Raw genomic sequence first — 17,646 nt, 5'->3', positions numbered from 1 at the left:
AGGATTACGTATTCATTTCCAGAGCAGTCAATTGGGTATTAAAAAAAAAATGACAAATAATCTTATCGCGATAAATTTCAAAACCTCATTGTTGGAATCAGCTTGAAAAGTGGAGAAAAATTGTCTTTGTCTCATAAAAATCGGTCTAGAAATAACCTTTTTTGTAATATATTTGATTTTGAAAACAGCTTTCTCAAATTTTATAATTTTATGATAATTTCCTTGTTTTCCGGTCGATGTTCTTGATTTATATATCGTTTTTCATTTCTCAATGAGACGAACGCACTGATGTAACTCGATTGATTCAAGAGTTTAAAACACATATTTCGTGTTTTGATTGTGAGTCCAGCCGTACTAAGAATTCACGAGCGTTGAGATATGACGTAACTATACATACAAGACCTCGTTCTCCACGCCACAGTAGGGCTTCCATTCATCGCTTTCGGTCAATCGTGGTCTTTGAAGTTACACAACATATACCGCCTGTGATGCCTGTACATAAATCAAGGGTTGAGCTGACTCATTTTGACAAGCGAGCTATCAAAAGAGCAATCGTTGATTGGTCAAAAACTCAGAATTTCATATAAGGACACAAGTTCTGGAAAGCGATATCCACCCACCTGTCAGTGGACAGAACTGATATGACGAAATTAGGGCTCCATAAAATGTTACATCATGGTAGGCTCCACCCTCTATTTCTGTTCTGGCGTAGATGTAGAAGGCGATAGCATTTCGGATGTCATAATGACTAGTGGGCAAAGGGTTAAAGCTTCCAAACAATCCCAATCGTCGTCTATCTCTAATCGGCCCCGTTAGCGCCCTGATGCGCAATCTGTCTTATTACATAATATGACGCCTAATCAAAAACTCGGGCTAGACGTAAGAAAGAATTTGCTCTAGACCTAGATAGCACTTTTGGATTTATCCCCAATATCTCACTGAAACAATTGCAAATAATTACCCTCTTTTAATTAATACATAGAGAATAAAAAAGGGTTTGAAGATATAAACATGTTGTGTAATGACATAATATTAATGAGTTTATTTTTACCTATATGGCAATTTAATTGCATATAAATAAAATGGTAGATTGAAAAAGTTCAAATATGGATACAAAATGATAATAAACATATCTAAACATATGAGAAAAAAAACTTGATGGCAAAATAAATTAAAATCAAAGCAATTGGTATTTTGAAAATATCGATATTATTAATATCGGATTTCACAAAGAAGAAATATACTAACTTTTAAAACAAAAACTATAAAATGCCCATAAATAAAGTTGGAAAGTATGTATTCAAAATAAAAACATAATAAATTATAGTACTGAAAATATTATGGACTAAATTTAACATAATACATAACTAAATTTAAAATATCGATATGAATATCGATATCGCCCGGCAGCCATGATAAGATAATGTAAACATGGCATTTCGGCGCAGAGTTAAAAGGTGTCTGCGCATCGATATAGAGAGCCCTGAAATTTGGCATGAATAAAGTTTAGATGTTATTCTAAAAACAAGCGTTTAAATTTTAAAAACACACGCGGTAAATTAAAAAAATAAATGCATTTGAAAATTGCCAAATTTTAACTTCATATAACTTCTGGAATTATTAATGGATTTTTCCTTAAGTGGCACCATTTAAAAGGAAATTGAAAGACGAAAATAATGATACCAAAATATCTGCGATATTCCTCTTTATAACGAAGTTATGCATCTTTAATTGAACCCCCCGAAACGCGAACAGCAATTTCCAGTCACAACTTTCCTATGGGCGAGTTGGGTCAAAATTTGACTGCCACTGCTGCTGCTCACTAAACTGCCTAGAGTGAGAGACATGTTTGTCAGTCAAAGTCAATGTGTTTGCCAACTTATAGCTCCACAATTTTGATTTCTTGATTTAGGGGAGCGCAAGTTAGTAAAACCACCTATTTTCGATAATTTTAATACTAATACACTACACCATCTCACATTTGTCTCAGAGTCAGTCCATAAATATCTCTCCACTTCTTAAAAAGTCAATTTTCATTTGGAAAGTTTTAAAGTTAAAGTAAACAACTATATGATGCTGATTCAATGGTGTATAATATTTGGTCTATCTATATGCAGGCAGCAGCAGTGGGAGTCAAATTGTGACACAACTCACCCATTAGAAAGTTGTGACTGGAAATTGCCGTTCGCGTTTATGAGGGTTCAATTAAACTATATGTGGTGAATAGATATTTTATTACTGACGTTTCCAATATTCCAGTAATAGTGGTCATTCATCCAAGCCAAAGATCACCCCAAAAAGCTTATTTTTCTCATTGAATCATATTAATATTGTATTGAAAAAGACCATAAATAACGGTAGTATTAGTAGCGTATGGCTACACCTCCAAATGTATTTCGTCAGCCCAGCTTCTAGTCTTCATCCACCCTAAGGACGGTTTCGTAGCCACCTTCAAGTTTAGTGACTGGACAGTGGAGGACGATGTGATCGCTGGTCTCTGGGGCTGCCTATTTCTGGCAGGTATCACCGTTTCCAAGTTTCCACCTGCACTTATTTGATGCATTTCTGCCATGTCCAGTTAAGAGGCGATTTGAGGAAATCCAGTATTTCCTGGCGTAATTGAATGCAGGCACTCTTTTGGTTGGATCTTTAATGATGTTTCCTCTTGGTGTTTCCCTGTTCCACATTTCTCTCCAGTTTTCCTCCACACTGAAGTCTGCCATTTTTGTAAGGTGGAAAGGTCTTCTCGATTTAAGTCTAGTTGTTGAAGGTGCCCCCTTTACGATTGATTTTATGGGAATGTTGTCTGTGGCTTCATCAATTCTTGCATTCATTCTTTGATTAGCATCTTGTCGTCTAAGACTTGGTGGTGCAATGCCGCTCAGTGTTGGGAGCCACTGAGTTGGAGTTGACTCGAGACATCCTGTTATAATTCTCATTGATTCTCTTAAAATCGGATGTAAATGCGGTTTACATGTGGGCTCCTCATCCAAACAGGGGCACAGTATTCTCACACACTATAGCACAGTGCCAAAGCAGACGTTCTCAGCACTTGTGGTGAGGCTCCCCAGGTGGTAGTTGCGAGTTTTCTCACCAGGCTGTTTCTTTTTGCGATTTTATTTGCGGTTCCCTCAATGTGTTTGCGATAATTTAGTTGTCTGTCCAATGTAATGCCAGGGTATTTAGACAATAGCGCAGCTCTGGTTATGGAGCTGTTCCTTTTTTATATATACATCCTATTTCCATTGTATTTTTATCTTATTGTGTAAATTATAACACGTCTGTACAAAAAATTTCCTTTTTGGAATGCAATAAAGTTATTATTATTATTATTATTATTATTATTATTATTATTATTATAATGGTATCTTAGTAGATAACAAACTTCGCAGCGTTTGTCTGTGTTGAACCCATGACCTCAAGAAGTCGGGGGGGGGGGGGGGGGAGAGTGGCTCAAGATAGAATATAGAGATTGAAATCACTTTTTCTCGAGTTGTGAATAGCTCATACTCATACAGTAAGCCACGCTCTCCTCGGTCAGGCGGAGTTGCCGTACCAGAAAGGTCGCTGGTTTGAGGCCCCATTGCCGCCACAAAATTGGAAAGCTTCGTCAGTAACCAATTCTGAATCCGCCATTCCGCTGGTATTATAGCTTTGGGAGGCCTTCCGAAAGCTTGTGCTAAGGCAGGGAATCCAAATATTTGCTCAACTAATCATAAGAAAAAATACAACCTAGTACCTACCCATAATAGGCAAAACAAACTACCTCTAGATATCCCTAATAGAAAAAATAAAACCCCTAGGACTGCTTTGCACTACCTTTCAATACCTCACAAATCAAAATGGCGGCCGAGAATGAAAACAATGGTCAAATTAGGAAATTTTAAACTTTCTCACAAATCTATCAAGGTTTGTTCTATATGATGACAAATTGAATAAATAAACGTCTGACAAAAGGTCCAAAGTGAAAATACAAATTGAAAGAAATGCTATAACGAGGAACTGTCAGGAGGCCTCCCTCGCTTTTGTTCTCGGCAAACTTTTTTTTTTTAACCCGTCTGCATGATGTCGGATCTAATTCGGATGGACGTCACAGTTCGTTTCCTGGCTTCTAATTGGCTATTACATGTGGTGGAAATAGTGTGTCAGGCTATTATCACCGTACGGTGAAAATAGTCCGTTTATTTTTTTTTCTATTTCAATTTTGAAAAAAAAATTATAAAAGTTTTAAAATGACGTAATTTTTAACAATTTATAATTTTTGAAATAATGTACCAACATTGATTTCTATCGCATTAAAATAAAGCTTGATCTCTGCTCTTTAAAATGATACCAGAACCGTTCAGATAATGTGAAAAATAATGTAACAGTGATTTTGTGAAATTGTGTTATTCAAATTTTAACCCAAACTCGTGCTACACTTTTTCAATGGCTACTTGGCACCTGTCTACAGGCTGGAATCAGACTACCTACTCATTGCTTTACAATGGGTCCCTGGCCAACAGCAACATTTAACATTTATGACTGGACATGACGCCTGTTAGGCGATACAATTTTTTCAGGCAGAGACAATGCTGTTGACGGCCAGGTACTCATTTTACACCTGATTACTGTTAGAGAATGTGAGTAATGAGCCTTCTCCAAGGACTCGGCTATGCGCAGAGCGAGACTTGAACCCAGGACCTTCAGACCACCAGACTACATAGCCGCACTTGATTTGGGGTTGATTTTGGAAATTATTTTAAAATTCGAAAATTGATGAGGGGTTCGGGGGGATCTTCCTTTGAAACTTGATAAAAAGTATGGCCACCTATAAACAAATGGATGAAAATGGTTAAAACAAGGAGGGAGGGGGGTCTTTCCCCCAAAATTTGTAAAGTTATATATCCAAAGGTTGTTGGCATCATTTCTATGCTCCAAACCAGGGCTGGCGGAGTCGGTTATTTTTAAACCGACTCCGACTCCAGCCTTGAAACCGACTCCGACTCCTCAAGCATAGTATTAATAGGTAATAATATGCAACCAACACTCGCAGCTACTTTTAGCTTTTCCCCAGTATATGTATTATAACAATACAAGCTGCTTCATATTTGAAACTAGGACAAAAAAGGAACTGAAACTAGACAAAAAGGAAACTGAAACTAAGATATGAATAAAACTGTCATTAAGACCAACAAAAAGAGGAAAAGTGAAATTAAGACAATATTGAAACTGAAACCATTTATACTAAAATAAAGTCACTTCTTATGGTCTTATTGTTATACCACTTTCTAATAACCTAACTTTAACATTGAACAGTCAGCATCCCCACCCCTCCCTCTAGTCAGGTACGGGGTGATTGGCATTGATGCCAACTTAAATGTACAGCACGAGAGCATGAAGGTTGGAGAGGAAAGGGGGTTTTGGAAGCATAGTTCACCTTTAGCTAATACCAATGTAATTTTTTTCAAATTCTATAGGCCTGGATACTATCTATATCTAGTATCTAAAATATTACACATTGAATGATATAAAAATGCGGTGTGTCTTTTTTACGAAACCCGACGAATCCCGACAAAGTTATGGGAAGTAGGTGGCAGTGGGGAGTGAACCTAGAACTCAGGGAAGTGTACACCATTGGGGAGTGAACCTGGGACTGGATTTCGGCGGGTTTCGTAAAAAACTAGTGCTTTTTTATGAAACCCGGCGAAACCCGACAATATCCAGCAACGTTATGGGAAGTAGACAACTGTGGGGAGTGAACCCGAGACTCAGGGAAGTGTACATCAGTCGGGGAGTGAACCTGAGACTAAGGTTATCGGCTGGTTTCGTAAAAAAGAATTAGTGCTTTATTACGAAACCCGACAATATCCGGCAAAGTTATGGGAGTTTGGCAACAGTGGGGGGTGATCCTGGGAATCAGGGCGGTGTACACCAGTGGGGAGTGAACCTGGGACTGTGTAAAAAGGATATCAGTGGGAAATGAACCTGGGACTAAAGGGAGATGGATACCATAGAAAGTTGATAGTTGGATATGGGAGTTGAGTACCAGAGGAGAATGAACCTGACACTATAGGAGATGGGCGCCAGTGTGGAGTGAACCTGGGACTCAGGGAAGTGCACACCAATTTGGAGTTAACCTGGGACTGTGGGAGATGGATAACTGTGGGTATCCGAGCCAAACTATAGGAGTTGGGTACCAGAGGAGAATGAACCTGACACTATAGAAGGTGGGCGCCAGTGGGGAGTGAACCTGGGAGTCAGGGAATTGCACACCAGTGGGGAGTTAACCTGTGAATATCTAAAAAAGGATATCAGTGGGAAATAAATCCGGCTTCAACTCCCAATGGTATCCATCTCCCTTTAGTCCCAGATTTATTTCCTACTGATATCCTTTATACATATTCCCAGGTTAACTCCCACTGGTGTGCAATTCCCTGAGTCCCAGGTTCACTCTCCACTGGCGCCCACCTCCTATTGTGTCAGGTTCATTCTCCTCTGGTACCATACTTTCATATTCGGCTTCAACTTTCAATGGTATCCATGTCCCTTTAGTCCAAGGTTTATTTACCACTGATATCCTGTTTACATAGTCCCAGGTTCACTCCCCACTGGCGCCCACCCCCTATAGTGTCAGGTTCATTCTCCTCTGGTACCAAGCTCTCATATCCGGCTTCAACTTTCAATGGTATCCATCTCCCTTTAGTCCCAGGTTTATTTCCCACTGATATCCTGTTTACATAGTCCCAGGTTCATTCCCCACTGGTGCCCACCTCCTATTGTGTCAGGTTCATTCTCCTCTGGTACCAAACTCTCATATCCGGCTTCAACTTTCAATGGTATCCATCTCCCTTTAGTCCCAGGTTTATTTCCCACTAATATCCTGTTTACATAGTCCCAGGTTCACTCCCCACTGGCGCCCACCTCCTATAGTGTCAGGTTCATTCTCCTCTGGTACCAAACTCTCATATCCGGCTTCAACTTTCAATGGTATTCATCTCCCTTTAGTCCCAGGTTTATTTCCCACTGATATCCTTTTTACATAGTCCCAGGTTCACTTCCCACTGGCGCCCGCCTCCTATAGTGTCAGGTTTCTCTCTCCCCTGGTACCCAACTCCCAAATCCGGCTTCAACTCCCAATGGTATCCATCTCCCTTTAGTCCCAGATTTATTTCCTACTGATATCCTTTTTACATAGTCCCAGGTTCACTCCCCACTGGCGTCCACCCCCTATAGTGTCAGGTTCATTCTCCTCTGGTACCAAACTCTTATACCCGGCTTCAAATTTCAATGGTATCCATCTCCTTTAGTCCCAGGTTTATTTCCCACTGATATCCTTTTTTACATATTCCCAGGTTAAATCCCCACTGGTGTGTAATTCCCTGAATCCCAGGTTCACTCCCCACTGGCGTCCACCTTCTATAGTGTCAGGTTCATTCTCCTCTGGTACCAAACTCCTATAGTTCGGCTCGGATACCCACAGTTATCCATCTCCCACAGTCCCAGGTTAACTCCCCACTGGTGTGCAATTCCCTGACTCCCAGGATCACCCCCCACTGTTGCCAAACTCCCATAACTTTGCTGGATATTGTCGGGTTTCGTAATAAAGCACTAATTCTTTTTTACGAAACCCGCCGAAACAGGCCGATAACCTTAGTCTCAGGTTTACTCCCGACTGGTGTACACTTCCCTGAATCTCGGGTTCACTCCCCACAGTTGTCTACTTCCCATAACTTTGCTGGATATGGTCGGATTTCGGCGGGTTTCGTAAAAAAGCACTAGTTCTTTTTTACGAAACCCGCCGAAACCCAGTCCCAGGTTCACTCCCCAATGGTGCACACTTCCCTGAGTTCCAGGTTCACTCCCCACTGCCACCTACTTCCCATAACTTTGTCGGGATTCGGCAGGTTTCGTAAAAAAGACACACCCATAAAGATGCAATGTCTGAAAGTGGTAAGGAGACGAGTCGGGACTTCTAAAACCGACTCCACCCTCAAACAACCGACTCCTACCGACTCCGAATCCGACTCGCCAGCCCTGCTCCAAACCCAGAAACTAATACATAAAAAACAGCGATTAAGCACAAATGTTGGTTGTTGTAATGATAGTAACAATTTAACTAATTTGCTTTTATCCTCTATTCTTTCAGCTTTGACTCAGATTTGAAATGAAATTCTTCATAAAAGGAGAGAGAAAGAAGGCTACGAATGAATCGTCACAAGACTCTTGACAATATATTTATATACTATTAACTATTAAATTAATTAATTGAATGATGGAAGACAAGGATTTTCAAAATTCTTGCTATGGGGATCGAGTCCTCACAGAGGAAGAAAACCTGAGGCTTCAATCGGATAATGCATTGGTCTCGGAATTTGAACAACTGAAGTTGGAAAAAGAAGCTCAGAAAAATTGGGACCTCTTCTATAAACGAAACACCACCAAATTCTTCAAAGACCGACATTGGACCAAACGAGAATTTGAAGAACTCTCAAGTCTGCGGCCTTTGGTAAAATATTCCATCTCTATTTTCATTACTATTTATTTCTAAGTTTACTTCAAGGTTACCAATTTTCCATATATTTGCTCAGTGGAGTTCCTGACCTCCCATAGTGGGCAGGGAGGTACATACAGTGTCTTCTATCCCCCTATATCTGTTTTCCAACTTGCTTTCTGTCTTTGTCTTGGAATGAGATTAGTGGTTTTGTCTTGGCCCTGGCTGGGAGGGAAACAGTCAAATGTATAGTTAGTTTTGGGAGATATTTTTTTCCTTCTCACTCATCTCTGTTATGCACTGTATTATTTTTCCTTTTACATATATGATTTTTAAACAATTGAGTGTATTCCTCTTGGCGGGGACATGTGCTTGTGTCAGGATGAGACGTTTAGTGATCTCAAACTACGTACACTGATGGTGTGCTCTTGGAATCTACATTTGTTCCCTGTTTGTGCCATTCTCCTTTTCTTCCTTATTCTTGGATGCTTTAATTGTAATTCGAGAACTTTTTACTATCCCATTTTCTTCCTTTTTACTGGTGCTGATATGACCTAAATGTGTTTGAAGCGCGTAAACCCCTTAACGGCAATAAAATCCACACATTAAATTTAGCAGAAAGTACTTTGTGATTTACTCGTGTCTTATCTAAAAGACTAAAAGGGGAGCAAGCACTTACTTTTGTCTGTTTGATGCTGTAGAAATGGGGATGAATTCCCGACTTCAAATTGCCTTATGGCTGTGAAGAACTTGCTGTTTAGGCATGATTCACTTGATTGAGACTTGTAACTTTAAGGCAAGAGGACGAGAGTCGGCTGGGGTCAAAATCATGCAGCCAATTTTGGTTGGTCCTTGGATCAGTTTCATGCGTAATTTATATAAATACGATTAACTCTTTAAAATATCTGACTTGTGTATGGCCGCCAACTGTCGAAGAGTCTAAGACAGCCACTATTGCATCCAAGACTATAACTTTGTAATGAAATCAGAAGGTAAATTTTGCATTCATTTTCACTTCTCATAAATCAACTCATGAGTTATGATAACGTTAAGCAAGACTCTTGGTCCACCTTCCTTTTCAGGTGGATAGAGAAATTGTTGGAAGAAAAAAAACCTGAAACTTTGACCTTTTTTTTTTTTTATTTTTTTTTACAAAATATCCATTAATATTGAAATTACAGGCAATACTGTTACTGTGACTTTTTAAATTAAAAAAAAAAATGTTTTATTTGCAGGATGATTGTAGTCAAAGACGAGTCTGCTTAGAAGTTGGATGTGGTGTTGGCAATTTTATATTTCCACTCTTGGAGGAGGACAAATCTCTATTCTTCTATGCCTGTGACTTTTCACCAAGGGCTGTAGATTTTGTAAAGGTTAGTCTTTTGTTTCATGGCTGCTGTCAATAAAAGCTTTTTTTTTTTTTCTTTTCATTTGAATATGGTGTTTGTATGAATTTTATAATATTCTGTAATTTAATTTTAAAATATTTTTTGTTCAAGGAATAAGCTATTCAAAATGTGGATTAAATAAATCTTTGAAGCATAACCAGTTTTACCCTACGTTAAGAGACTAATTTCTATGCTATTGTGTCCTTTAATTTGTTTTTTTTAACCGAGGAAAACATTTTCTTTATAATTGTCAATTCCTGTATTTAAAAAGAATAACAATTAGGATCACTGTTTTGGTTAGGGTGAGACAAGGGTAAAGTCCAGATATTTCAATCTTAAGATTATGAATTTTTAAATTTTGTACATGAATCGTATATCAAATGTCCCCAGTGTTGCTGTAATGTGGTTTTAAGGTTTTATCAAAACTATCAACTTAATTTTGTGGGTATTTTTTATTACAATTCCAAAATTAATGACTTAAATTCAGGCATAGAATATATATTAGTGTACTCTCTCAAATGCAGAAATGTAAATAAATTAAGCGCTGATGTTATGGTAACTATTTCAATTAGTTTTTTTTAATGAGTTTTGGATGTGCTTATCCTGTGCATATTTTTATAACTTTTGTTTATTGTTGATGAAAGGGGAGCTGGCTTTGGTGCAGGTTAAAAGCTGAATACTTGTGATTTATCATTGCCAGAAAAGAAAGATAAGCTTTTCAGTTTTATCTTAAAACTTAAAATCTTAAAATTTAGATTCAATAGTCTTCAACAGTCGTAACGTCACTTCCTTCCTAATGACGCATGGTAACTTAGTAACACTGGCTCTAAACTATCGGAACAATGGCGGATGCCCGTATGAAATATTTCTCCGGCGAGCATAAAAGCGTATCCAGAGGGGAAAAAAACATTAATTTGATCATGTTTTGACTTTTACACATTCTGATCACAAGGCATATGAAAAGTTCTAGCCAGCATGAAGAATAAAAAGTAATGATTTTCTTTGTTTAGAACCAAGATGGCCGCCGTTGCCGGGTGGCGTGACATCAGACTATACTGAATCCAATTGAAGCAAATGTAGAAGTAGATTCCAAGGGAGCGGGTGGTTGGATGGGAGCATCACCCTTGAATCATATACCTATGATGTTCGCATGGGTGTACGATCCGATAGTGATGTCGTTTCTTCTTCTCTTTACTAGCCTATCCTGCTTCTTTGGTTTGTGATTGTATTTTTGACAGGGGAATTTTTTTTTTCCTGTAAATCCTCTGCCTGTTTGTTCTTGGTTATTTATAATTTAGCTTATGATATCTTTAGGTTATGATTTTGATTGACATTTGTACTATTTTTGTTAGATTGCTTGTTTTTTTGTTTCAGCGGTCTCTCATATAACCTCAATTGTGTTGGAAGAGACCTAAAGCAACAAACAAAAAAGATTCCAAGGGAGATAATGAGATACTTTTTTTTGTCTTATCTTTGGTGATTTTAGTCGAATCCCCTGTATGAGCCAAGTCGGTGTTCAGTATTCCAGTGTGACATCACGACAGACAGTCTTGCCGACAATGTGCCAGACGGCTGTGTCGATATTGCAACATTGATCTTTGTTTTGTCTGCTATTCATCCTTCCAAGATGGTCGACGCTGTCCGGAATGTTGCTCAGGTATTTGTGATTTTATCCTACCTACTTCCTGTATTCGTTTAGAATGAAATGCATGCTTTGGGGTTCAAACCCCCAACGCCGCCACAAAGTTTTTATTCTCTGTTGTCTTCTGGCACTTTCCTACTCCCTTCATTTCTTGTTACTTCAGGACTGATGGCCTTGGGGTGGTGTCCTGGGGGTGTTGCTAGTGCATACTGTCGTACTCTGGTATATCCCATATTTGAAAATTTGGCCAGAAAACTCATCCTTCAAATATCGATCGATTAAAATAACCCTCATCTTGGCAAAAACTCTAGAACCTGGGACTTGGCAAATTTCTATTTCTTACCAGATATTTCGTAAGCACCATTTTCATACTGTATTACAATGTCCATCACTATTTATAGACGGAATGGATGTTGCCTTAGACTAGCGTCCTATCCAGAGGGAAGCAAATGCTATTGTCCTTTTTACGCTACAGACGCTGGGATAAACATTGATAACTAACTGGATGATAAATGGCAGAGATTAATGATCTAGAATGTTTTCATTGTTGCCCCATAAAAAGGGTTCATTACTTGATTTTTTTATTTAAATTTATTATTATTATTTTTTAAATTTTGTTTATCATTTTTCACAGACATTAAAGCCAAATGGGGTACTTCTGATTCGTGACTATGGGCTGTATGACCACGCTATGCTGAGATTTTCTAAGGGTCACAAGCTTTCGGATTGCTTCTATGTCAGACAAGATGGAACTAGAGCTTATTATTTTTCTTTAGGTTAGATGGAAATTTTTTAAAAATTTTTTTTTATTTTCAAAAAATTGATATGCTCTCTCTCTCTCTCTCTCTCTCTCTCTCTCTCTCTCTCTCTCTCTCTCTCTCTCTCCTCTCTCCCTCTCTCTCTCTCTCTCCCTCTCTCTCTCTCTCTATCTCCCTCTCTCTCTATCTCCCTCTCTCTCTCTCTATCTCCCTCTCGTCAAGTGAAGAAAAAAAGCAATACTTCTATCTTCAAGTTATATTATTAGATGCCTCTGTCATAGAGAGATAATGTTATAATTGGTAAACGTGAACAGCTTAGTCATTTCTTTTTACCTATATTTTATGATTTATTAAAGTTTCATTAGCCTTGTGTATAAACTACATGACTGAATCTGGGTGGGGTTCCTGACCTCCCATAGTAGGCAGGGAGGTACTTACTGCGTCTTCTATCCCCTTCTATCTGTTTTCCAACATGCTTTCTGTCTTTGTCTTGGGATGAGATTACTTGGTTTTGTCCTGGCACTGGCTTAGAGGGAAACAGTCGAATGTATAGTTAGTTTTGGGAGATGATATTTTTTTCATTGTAAATCATCTCTCTGCTATGTACTGTATTATGCTTTCTTTATATTATACATGATTTGTAAAACGTTTAGAGATCTCAAACCAAGTACTTTGATAGTGTGCTTTTGGAATCGACACCTATTTCTTATTTGAACCAATTCCCCTTTGTCTTCCCTTTTCTTGGATGCTTTATTGTAATTCTAGAACTTTTTACTATCCCATTTTCTCCCTTTTTACTGGCACTGATATTACCTAAATGTGTTGCAAGCGCTGTAAAACCCTTAAAAACAAACAAAACATGACTGAATAACCACAGGGCTTCATTAAAGAAACTGCAATAAAGAGAAAAAATGTTTTCAGGCCTTTTGCTAAAAAGTTAATCATAACCTTTTGATGTAGTGATGAAATTAAGTAATATTTGTAGGCCTCTAAAATCATGTTAAGGATTGGACAATATTCAATAGTTACATCAAATTTAATTATATCTCGTATGATGAGAGTGGATGCTCTTGTAGTTGCAATATATTTTAATATTATTACGTAATCATGGTGTTCTTGATTTTGTTTAACTTTGACAGATGAGCTGATTCGCTTTCCTCCTTTTTGACACGTTGCCATTTGAAATAGATAACATTGATATAATGGTAGAACGGCAAACAGTGACTGATCATGTTTCATAAGCTTGCTATACAAACCACCTTGAGTCCAAAAATGAGCAATTTCAAGAATTTTAGGTGTGATAGTCCAATTTTTTTAAATTTTTGTTTTGGCGATTGTCACTCAAAAGGTCTGATTCTTTCCTTACTTTAACATTAACAACTACAGATTTAAAAAAAACATTGCATTCTTTTCTAAAGCCAATATGGATGATATTTTCTATGTTTTTTCACAGACAAAATGGAGGAAATCATGAAAGAGGCAGCCTTGGACAAAGTTGAATGCTGCTATGTAAGGAGATCGACCATAAACAAGAAGGAGGGAATTGATGTGCCTAGGATATTCATTCAAGGAAAATTTGTAAAGCCAACGACTGAAGGAAAGATAGATGACTCACAAGCTATTGAAAGTACTGTGAGACCATTGGACAACAGATGAGACAGTGGGATACCTGATGTTTTTTTATTCAGAAAAAATGAGCGAAGCAGGTACTTTTGTTGTTAATAACAAGAAATGAAGTAAGTAGGAAGGTGCCAGAAGACAACAGAATAAAAATGTCGTGGCGGTGATGGGGGCTCGCCCTCAACCTTATTGTTATGACTCCGTCTGGCTAGGGAGATTGTGATTCTGCTGTATGAGCCATCCACGACCCCTCTGGTGTATGGCTGAATTTTGCAGATTTATCATCGAAGATTTATTTTCAATAAGGTTTGACTTGGCATACAACAATTTTCATACTTCTAGAGGCAAGATTCTTCTTAAAAATGGGATATATTGTAATTTGCATAACACAGTCCACTGACTGTAGACAAAGTATAGTATATAGTCAACTAACCCCTTTATTTCCGCAAGCCAAATGAAACGGTTACAGCTGTCCATGCCAGTAACACTTTTTCCAAGCTAGCTGTCCTAGTCTTATAATATGAGGAAATACTTTTTTTGGTTGTTTGCGCTAAGATAACCTTGTAAAAGTTGTGTATATGGATATATGGTAGTCTTATTATCATTATTATTGTGTGTCTATGTTAAAGGGGTGAAATGGCCGAGTGGTTAAGGCATTGCACTGTGACCCGGAAGGACCCGGGTTCGAGCCCCGTTTCAGGCACTTTTCGTTTTTGACCTTGAGAAACATTTACCCCCAATTTGCTCACTTGGACACCATGGGTGATTCCTGTTGACGTCAGACATCTTGTTTGATGAGTTATCTATATTCCTTCGTGGAATGCCTAAACGACAATATCTTATGATGTTGTCGGAAAAGGCATAATTAAAAAAAATTATTTTATGTTAAGTTGTCTGTGCATTGAGTGAGTTGGACGGGTGTCATAGATGTTTATCAAGAATTCTTGGGTTGGTGAGAGAAAAACCAGATCCGTGCGTCTTGATAAATTCAGTACTGGACAGAATTGGAATACATTGTTCTGTTTATTAGCAATGACATAGCAACTCAGATTTCTGTGTGAAGAATAAATGTTGATGAAAGGATTCCTCAATTAGGCTTGAGGAAAATGTAAGCAAGTTTCCTACTCTCTGACCTTAAATCTGATGCCCGTTTTTCTATCTTTGCATTAGTGGAATGAAACATCCCCCCCCCCCTGCTCCCCATGGAAGCCCATTCCAAAACTATGCCTATTAATCCATGGAATGCAAACACACAATCTGCACAGCTTCTTGTTAAGTTTCTCATAATTGTCTATTTCTGTATGTTCCATCACCCTAAAATATTTGATCCTTTTACAAAAAACATATTAAATAAGTAACTAAATAAACATACAAAACGAAATAAACAAAACACTATAACAATGGAAACCAAAGGAGACAAACTAAAATAAACAAATAACAATTCAGATTGTGAATTAATAAATCTAATCCCAAAACGTATCATACTATTTGAGTTATTGATTAAATTATGATAGAAGGTGGAAATGTGATTATTACTCATTTCAAATTGTGTGTGAATCAAAGAGGAAGCTTTCAACTTATAAAGAAAATGATTAAATTACTTTTTATCGTGCACATTTTATTTAAAACTCCTTGACGTAACTCAAATGAAAAATTCACACAAGAAATACACTTAAGAATCTGACAGATCACAGCATCCTAGTCATTTCACTGAGAGAAATGAAAAAGGTATCCAGAAATAGCTTAAACTTTATTCTGTATACTGATGGGAAATTAAATGTTCATTTGTTCTTATCTGAATAACTGATTTTGAATCATGATATAAAATCTGCAAAGACTAGAACAGGGAGAGTAACCTCCCTTGACCATCTGTGTGGATCATTTGCGAGTTACTGTTAATTGATTGTGAACAGATGGAATGCTGGATCTTGGAGTATAGAGAACTAGTTGCTGTGGTCCGATTTGGCAATCTATAAAAAATCGGTCTGTTTGTGTGGAAAAAGGCCTGTTAGACACACAGGCTTTTATCTGGTTTGTCATTGACATTTTGCAGAGGTGCCAACCTAGCCTTTTGAAAATTCATATTTTCAAGACTAAAAACCTGTATTCGCTGCGCCGTGCAGAAATCGATATCAACGCGATCAATAGCAAGGCAAATTATCTCAAGAAATGACAGAAAGACACAAAGAAAATAAGCTTCATACCTGCATCATTTGAGCCATCAGTTGACAAGGTGAAGGGGCCTGTCTTCATTCTCTCATGTAGTGTTGTAGAATGCATTCTGGAGATATCGTTGATGAGCGATGTTGTTTTTGTTCTTCCACAAGTGAATTGACTGGCGACTTTGGAGTCGGGGAAACCAGCGCCTAAATGCCGATGAAAGGTGGTCTGTGCTGCTGACAGGGAGATTTAACTTGGTTACAAGTTGCACAAACTCAGCCTCTGCTTGCACGACTTTCTCAGCTGTGTCATCTTGCTTTTTAAACACCAGTTTCGGTTGAGAGGAAATTGCCTTGCCTTCACACTGTCGGTGCTTCTGTGTACAGCGACAAGCGTAGGACCCCGTCGTTGTGTGCAATAGCCCTAAAAGACCTTGTATGTTCCAGAAGTGTGCTTTTTTGATGAGCAAATTAAAATGAGGAACGAACAGGAAAAGCTCTTTGAAAAGTTGGTCGCGTTGCTGCTTTCCATATTGGCACACTAGGCCCCTATTACAGAGAATAAGTCGAAAATGTTTGTCTTACCGTATAGTCTCTCTCCGGGCGGTATGGACCAGTAAATTCTGTCCCTCTATACTGCTATTTGCTTGTGCTGTGTGTTGTAGAATTTGACATCGTAACCCCAGCACGATACAGCTTGAGTGCAAATGATCATCGTTCATTTCTGCACAAGCCATGCTCGACCTGCACATTGATCACTGTGTGTGTAATATTCAATGCGAAGTGTGCAGTTAGATGTGGCATTTCGCATTTGATTTTTGTACCGAAGTGGCTTCGGCTTAGGTGAACAAGTTTTCCCTATCACCAAATCCAGCAAAGCCTTGTATTGATTGAATTGGAGCCGATTCTTTCCAACTTCTGCCACTAGCTTGTAATAGTCGGGATCCTCAGTATCGTCATCTGAAATTACCATTACAGCCAGAGCTGGTGGTCTTCTGTGGTCATGGCAGATTCGTTGTAAAAATTTGTCTTCTCCCATTTGCTATCAAAAACCTGCTGTAAGAAAGTATTGAACATTTTCTGAGAGCAACATGCTCTGTATTTTAAAATGTTAACAAAGCACACACCACCAGAGACTAATTCAAAAGTATTCGCATGAGGTCTGTCCAAAGAACACTCCTGCAGCAGAGTAAAGGGCAAACTCAACACATTTACCATGTGGAGGCATGATTTGGTGCACTTGGACTGTAGGATATATCGTTGGGATTATTGTGTCGCGTGTTGTTTGCAGCGAATAAGAAGGGTGTCTGGTGAGAGGTGTTGGTGAATTGGCCAGAGATGTTTGTGGAGAAGGTTGTAGTCAAGAGGAGTGTGAACTCTATTCTGGTGGTTGAATGGTATCCTGTGATCTGTAAGAGCATTTTTGTAGAAGCACTACGAACCTGGACCAGGGGGACCGTGATCTGTGCTGAAGGTTGGTTCATCCGTTGAGTAGCAATGATAGAGGCTTGCTAGATTTGCCTTCCTCATTTCAGCAGCAGCGTTGTGAGTACGAACGGCACGATTGTTGTAGATGCAAAGCTTTCTTATAGTGTTCGCATTCAAT

The 17,646-nt window shown here is 38.5% G+C and overlaps 1 protein-coding gene across 1 annotated transcript in view; it reads left to right on the top strand.

Moving 5' to 3' along the window:
* Nucleotides 1-15,078, top strand: part of LOC144966227 (tRNA N(3)-cytidine methyltransferase METTL6-like) — a 17,167-nt gene extending 2,089 nt beyond the window's left edge. The window contains exons 2-6 of the mRNA XM_078902407.1: nt 8,129-8,488; nt 9,709-9,846; nt 11,348-11,518; nt 12,138-12,279; nt 13,715-15,078. Coding sequence (XP_078758533.1) covers nt 8,252-8,488; nt 9,709-9,846; nt 11,348-11,518; nt 12,138-12,279; nt 13,715-13,917 — 891 coding nt within the window. The 5' untranslated portion in view covers nt 8,129-8,251 and the 3' untranslated portion in view covers nt 13,918-15,078. The remainder of the gene's footprint in view (nt 1-8,128; nt 8,489-9,708; nt 9,847-11,347; nt 11,519-12,137; nt 12,280-13,714) is intronic.
* The last annotated feature ends 2,568 nt before the right edge of the window (nt 15,079-17,646 follow it).

The sequence above is a fragment of the Berghia stephanieae genome, chromosome 2, assembly GCF_034508935.2.
Source record: "Berghia stephanieae isolate SIO BIC M18660-M18661 chromosome 2, UCSD_Bste_1.3, whole genome shotgun sequence".
Taxonomy (NCBI): Eukaryota; Metazoa; Mollusca; class Gastropoda; order Nudibranchia; family Aeolidiidae; genus Berghia; species Berghia stephanieae.
Note: the sequence above shows the minus strand (reverse complement) of the source record. Positions and strands in the feature narration are given on the sequence as shown.